The following is a 6,988-nucleotide window of genomic DNA, read 5'->3' on the forward strand; positions in this document are numbered from 1 at the left end:
TCATCTTGAGCATCATTTTCATAATGTTTCGGTAAATGTAACATCCGACCTTCTTCAGGTGTATTTTGTCGAACTCAGGAATATTTCTGTCGATCTTGGGAATCTGGACGTAATTTCAAATGGAACCTTTTGTTTATTTCACAAGGGTAATATTGTTGCTGATTAGCACACCCGGGATATTGCCAAATTATCTAAGCCAGAAGATTATTATTATTATCATGTAGATTGAATTAGATTTGTTTTAAAGAGAAAAATGCAATTCAAGAACAAATATGATTGAATGACGTTTTAGGAATTTAACTTGACTAGATTCTATAAACAATAAGAAGAAATTTTGGGTGAATGAAAACAAATATGTTTTAATGGAAAAGAATGTAGTGGACATAAACAAAATAGGTTTTCAAACCTAGGTATACAAATAATAAAATTGGGCCAGAGAAAATGTGACTGATAAGTCACTTGTTAGGTCTTTGTGTATTCGAATGACATAAGCACAAAGGATTAGTTTACATATATAGGCAAAGTTAGGAGTTAGTTGAGGAGTTTTGAGTTAACAAGTTGAAGTGAGTAGATGAGATAGGGAAGTTTCCAGCTGGTTGGGAATCGTTCAGCTATGGAAGCATTTAGCTGAAAAGACAGTAGTATGTAATCCCTGAGAAAGGAATGACGTGCAACCCCAGAACAAAAAACGTTGCAACAGGAATAAATCTTTATCTAATAGAGATAATAAATCGTTTATTTTGTAGTTGTAAAGTATTGGGCTTAACTTGAGAGAAAGAAGTTGTTAGAAATACATTTTAAAAATGTCAAAGAAATTAATAAACTCCCCAAAAAATAGATGTTTATAAATTTGTTCAGAACAATTTTTAAACAATTATATCTTTAAACATTTTTTTATATAGTAAGACATTTTTCAGCAAAAGTGCAAAAAAAAAATGTTTTTTTAAGTGACTTTAAACAAAGTATTTATCATAAAGTAAACAAATAAAACACTGGAACACACACATTGCCTTCTGCAGACAAGACTCATCATTGATCCTCTCACGGCTGAGCAGAATCTTGAAAGACCTTCTTAATTGCATTGATAATTTGAAACCGAGGCCAAACTGTTGTGGTGTCCAAGGTCAAAGTCCACACACCAGCGCCACCCAATGTTTTCAAAAAGTATTTAGCCTGAAAAATAATACGAAGAAAAAAAAGTTGCTTCACTTATTTTAACAACTAATTAACTTTTAACAAGGTTAATTAGCCAACACATATGTAGTAGTCGACGTTTGCACATCGACATACAAAATCAAAATATGTAATCCTGAATAAAAGACAAATAATTATATTTTGAATAATCAGAAAATTTTCTGAATTTATTCGAATTGGTCTTTCTGGGATCCACCTAAACCCTTTAAACAGAACAGATTTCCTTTAATAAACCAGTGGAACCTTTTAACCCAATCTACAGACCAGTGTCACTAGGCGCCCCACTGTGGGTGCTCATCTCTGCAAGATTTCTTTCCACTAATGCACACAAACATTAACAAACATACTGACACACACAACTCATCATCAGTCTTGGATATAACCCTAAACTATATCCGATGGTGAGGCCCCAGCTTGCAGGCCTTAGGGAGTGTGGAGCCACCCTTTAATTACCATTGCTCCCAGGTCCACTCTAATCCGGAGTGGTAGTACCTGTTAGGGTCCCAACTATGGGTTGAATAGAAAACGACTTAAAAAACAAATATACAATATTAAAAAATCGTTCTTCAAAATCACCAGATTCGGCATTAAATAACCTGAAAAGGGTTGATATGCCGTAAAACAAAACAACCAACCAACCAACAACTTATCACATTATCATCTGTCAATGTGTATATACTTTGTTCATTGAAATATTCATAATCTTTCTCACTGAAATATTTTATTAATATAAAAACAAATGAACATTGACTTTTATAAACAGCTTTCAATGAATCATAATATATATACAAAGGAGCAAAGAAGTTTTGATAATGATTTCCGACCCATGTAAAGTATGATAATGAATTCCCATTGTTTTTACAAGAACTCTAAACATATTCACGAACATTCTATGTTTTTCTTAACAGAAACAGACAACGCCGAACGAATACTTAGATACGTCCGGTTCAAAATCTGCATTGTAGGAATTAAATTATTAATTACTGGAGAAAAATAAAAACTATTCGATTTAATGTATCAGAGTTGCCTCCCTTGTAGTGAAAATTATACAAAAGGGAAATAACTTTACATGGAGTATATTTTTATTAAGATTATAAATAAACTTCCATTTTAAACATATATAAAATATCTACCCATTATTTTGTTTTGTTTACCGTATGACAATACCTCTCATTTTTCTCACAATTGATTATAAACCCTGCAAATCTTTTTCACTGAAAATATTTCTCTGAATCCGGCTCATCCTAAAAATACCTTAAAGTAAAGCCCCGAAACAGGCGTGAAACATATCCCTAAAACTGGTGAGTAAACATATGCATTCTAAATAAACAAAATATGTATTCTTATATTCTTTGTGAATTTTGCTTTCAAATATCTGAGGATTTTTAACTATCATTCGACCCAAATTTTAAATTAGGTGATAAGATCAACCAGGATGATCGGAAGAGCATGATAGTGAGTAAGAATTATAATCTAAATGATAATGCGATGTAGGTCAGAAAAGGTTGTGCTTGGAATGTAACTGTGCATTCCAAGTATTGTGTAGCAAGTAAGGGGACATATATAATGGAGACTCAAAACAGATGACGATAATAATGAGGGAGAAACATTTATAACAGTTCTTATTAACACAGAGGAAAGGACATATTACTTGTGATGGTGGGGAGGATACATAATACTTAGAAGGGTTGTACAAAGTTCGTTACAAGATGATGATAAAAACACATTTACCTTTCACGTTGTAAGAAATGACGACACGAAGACAATAGTTACAAACATAGTTGGTTTCTTTATTCTTCAACCGGCCGATCAGTGATGTCAGGAACTCAAGCCTTTTCGACTACATGGTCTACTCTCCTCCCTTCGCTTCTAAGGGGCTCTCCCCTCGATCTCTCCTGATTCTCTCTCTGACTCCCACTCATCAACTTCCTAACTTCGAACCCACAGATTCAATATATCGAGAAATCTTCTTTGTTTATGACGTCAGAAGTGTACTGTCGACTAACGTGACTATATCACGTATTCTACACATGTCCGTCTAACACACTTTTGGCAAACAAAGAATTCTCAATTCTAATTGTTTAATATCTGACCTATTTTTAAACAATATGTTTTAACTCGCATTGTGCATTCATTTAACTGACATGTTTAATATTCAGATTTCTAAAAGAATGGACAATCGACTCTTTTTCCAACATTAATAATATTTAGCTATTTTAATAGAATTGACAATGGACTGAAATCCTAGGATTCCAATTTCCATTATATTTAACACTTGCTTACAGGGTTCGATTCTAACCTTTTCCTAATATCATTTTCACTTATCTCGTATGTCTTCTTACTTGCATGAGAAGGGGACAACCCTTTCACGTAATACAAGGATATCTTTTCTTTGGAACGATTTATAAGTTGGTACTTGTGCAAATTTTGTTAAAATAAGAAATTCATTGGATCCTTTAAAGAATTCCATTACATGTGGTGGTAAATTTATCGTTACAAAGATAGGCTCCATAAGCGACGGATGTGGTTGGAGGTGAAAAAAATCTTTTCTTATAATTTTCTTAGACAAAAAAAAAGTTTTAATAATTGAACCTTTTTTTCAAAACCTTACAATTTTCTTTGAAAAAGAAAAAAAAATTTTTTTCGATAAAACAAGCAAAAAATACTTGAAAAATTTTTTTTTTTTTTTAACCTTTTTAAAAACCTTTGAAATACCAAACAAAATACATAATATGTTTGGGAAAAAAATGAAAAAAAAAAAAAAAATTGGTTATAGTAAATTCTCTCCTCCTGCATTAAAAAATGTTTGCCATATCATTCAACCACGGTAGTGGTTGAATATATGCTTAAGTCCGAAATTGAATGAATCGAGACACATTCAAACCCCCACCACTAATTCCGTTCGCAACCAAATTTTAAACAGGTTATATAGTTGGATAGAACACCTCATTAGCTACATTTTGAAAAAAAAAAAATTTCGAAAATTGGTTCAGTAGAAAAAAAGTTACAACAAAATATGTGGGTTCACAAACAGGAGAGTAAGTACATAAGTGACTAATGCTTTTTTTTATTTTGCATAACTTTTTTTGTATATAAATATTTTTTACTGCCATTTTGCCAATATGACATGTTAGCGTAACGGTTAGAGTACCGGGGGTTGGTGGAAAGATTTTAGGTTCAATCCCGTGTATCGTTTTTTTTTTTATAATTAAAAAACCGAACTTTTTTTTTTAATAACTAATTTTTTTTTAACTCTCCTTATGATTTTATAGCAAAAAATGGTGAATTTATCGATTAAAAATATTAGTGAATTCTATGATATACATATTCTTTGAATGAACTCAAATTTTTCGTTATCACATTTGATGAAAAATGTAGTCCCATTTTGGCAATGCGTCTGACCAATGATGCTTTTGAACCCGCGACCAGCACTGCGATGTCATCAGCAGCAGCCTGGGCATAAATATTCCTATTTTTAAACTCCTTTAAAAGAGGATTCAGCATATAGTTCCATAGTAAAGGTGATGAAATCCCACTTTGGGGGTTTCATTTAACTACGTCCCTTTTAACAGTTGCCCTCAGTAGTTCTACTTGGACTGTTCTGTGCCTCACCATATACTCAATCCATCGGATGAGTACTGGTGGCACATTGAGTTCTCGTAGCGACTTGAACATACTACTGAAGGGTATGTTGTCAAAAGCTCCAACGATATCTAAAAAGACACTGAGTGCCATCTTCTTTTTTGTTAGTTTACGCTCTATACAGATCACGAATTCATGAACCGCAGTCTCGGTAGAGACCCTGGCTCGGAACTACTGTGATTGAATGATAAATATTGCATAAATGTGTGTTTGAGAGCTAATTTTTTTTGACAATCATTAATAAATATTATAAATTTATATATTAATACAATAGCAATGCCTGGAAAAATCATGGATTATATGGAAAAATGCGCGCATGAAAAGTAATATTCTTAAGATTTTATTAAACCTGGAAAAGTAAAGGACAAGAAATTCAACCTGGAAAAGTAAAGAACAAGATATTCTAGTAAAGTAAAAAATAAGAATTTTTTAGACTTAAAATATTGCAGTTAAAAATAAAATTTGAATATTGATAAATATTTTATTTATTATTTGTATATGTTGTTGTTTATTGTTGACTTAGAAAGAATTAAATGATCCTAATTATAATATAATAAAATTATTAATTTTTATGTAAATTATAAAATTATTAATTCCATCTACTAACTAACTAACTAATGAATTAATTTTATTCAAACTATTTTCACTACATAAATATATGCAAATAATTTTCACTACATAAATATATGCAAATAATAGGGGGGAAATAAGTTCAATCCAGCGACTGACACCCTTTCTAACTCAACAATAATGTTTTGTTAAGGGGGGATCTTGCCAATCACACTTAGGGTTAATTTATAACAAACGCAATAGAATTAAATTCTCTACATAACCATATACTCTTAACATGTGGAAACTGTTTGCAAGATTTTTTGGCAATCATGAAAAAAGACTGATTCGTCTAACGGACATAACTACTAACTCTAAGATATTAGCTTTTTTTTTTACTTTGAGATATTAAGTTTTTTTACTTTAAGATATTAAATTGTTTTTTTAACTAAAATATTAGGGTTTTTTTTACTTCAAGATATTAGTGTTTTTTTAAAATAAGATATTATTTTTTTTTTAACTCTAAGACATTAGTTTGCTTTTTTACTCTAAGATACTAGTTTTTTTTTACTTTAAATATTAGTTTTTTTTTTTTTTAACTTTAAGATATATTTTTTTTTAACTAAGATATTAGTTTTTTTTTTAACTAAGATATTAGGTTTTTTTTTTAACTAAGATATTAGTTTTTTTTTTAACTAAGATATTAGTTTTTTTTTAACGAAGATATTAGTTTTTTTAGTTTTTTAAATCTAAGACATTACTTTGCTTTTTTTTACTCTAAGATAATACGATAATTTAGGACGCTAATTGTAAGAAAAGAAGGATTCGACTATTATTTTGTTCAAACAAAAAATGTTGTTTTATTATTTTATTTAATATAACAAAAAAAAATTTAAGTAAATATAGATAGATTTATTTTCTTTTTACATTTTTTCTTACATTCTTTAAGAAAAATTATGAAAATTTAACTCTTTGAAAAAAAAGGAGTCACATCTTAATAAATTTATCTATTATATTTACTTTTTTTTAAAAATGTTGTTACATTAAATAAAGTAGTTGAAAGAAACATTGTTCTATTTGAAACAAAAATGGATGCACATTTCTTTTCTACAATTAGCGTCACAAAGCTATTTTAGTAAAAATAGAGTTACGTCCCTTAGATGAATCTGTCTTTATGATTGCCGACTTTTCTATTTCAAACTTTTATGACATTGTGCTCTGGTCTTTTGCCATTCGCAAAATGCTAAAGTTGTTTGGATATACCTTCTCCTTCAGCAAAATGTCTGGAGCGATTTTCATTGGAAATTTTAAAATATCTTTACAAAATAGTAATTCATGCGATGACTAAATCAACACTTGTAAAAATTGTTTTTTGCGAACATCGCAATATAAAAAAAAAGAAAAGAAAAGAAAAATGGCGAAAAGAAAGACGAAAAAAAAAGAAAAAAGTGTGAGCCAGGATAAAGGATTCTTACTTTTTTTTCTGCACTTTCGGCATCTTCATAAGAACACCAGAATGTGCCCTTGTACAAATACGGAACATCACTGGTAGAGTCCCAAACTCGTGTAGCACCTTTCTTAAGAGCATATAAGGCCTGGGAAA

The 6,988-nt window shown here is 30.3% G+C and overlaps 1 protein-coding gene across 2 annotated transcripts in view; it reads right to left on the bottom strand.

Moving 5' to 3' along the window:
• Positions 1–332: 332 nt before the first annotated feature.
• LOC145293110 (chitotriosidase-1-like) overlaps positions 333–6,988 on the bottom strand; it is an 89,538-nt gene continuing 82,882 nt past the window's right edge. For both annotated transcript variants that reach the window (XM_080139487.1, XM_080139489.1), the window contains exons 8-9: positions 6,861–6,980; positions 333–1,173 (exon numbers count right to left, since the gene is read on the bottom strand). In XM_080139487.1, the coding sequence (XP_079995613.1) occupies positions 1,042–1,173; positions 6,861–6,980 (252 nt within the window). In that variant the 3' untranslated portion in view covers positions 333–1,041. The remainder of the gene's footprint in view (positions 1,174–6,860; positions 6,981–6,988) is intronic.

This window comes from Euprymna scolopes, chromosome 14 (genome assembly GCF_053919585.1).
Source record: "Euprymna scolopes isolate OS-2025 chromosome 14, ASM5391958v1, whole genome shotgun sequence".
Taxonomy (NCBI): Eukaryota; Metazoa; Mollusca; class Cephalopoda; order Sepiida; family Sepiolidae; genus Euprymna; species Euprymna scolopes.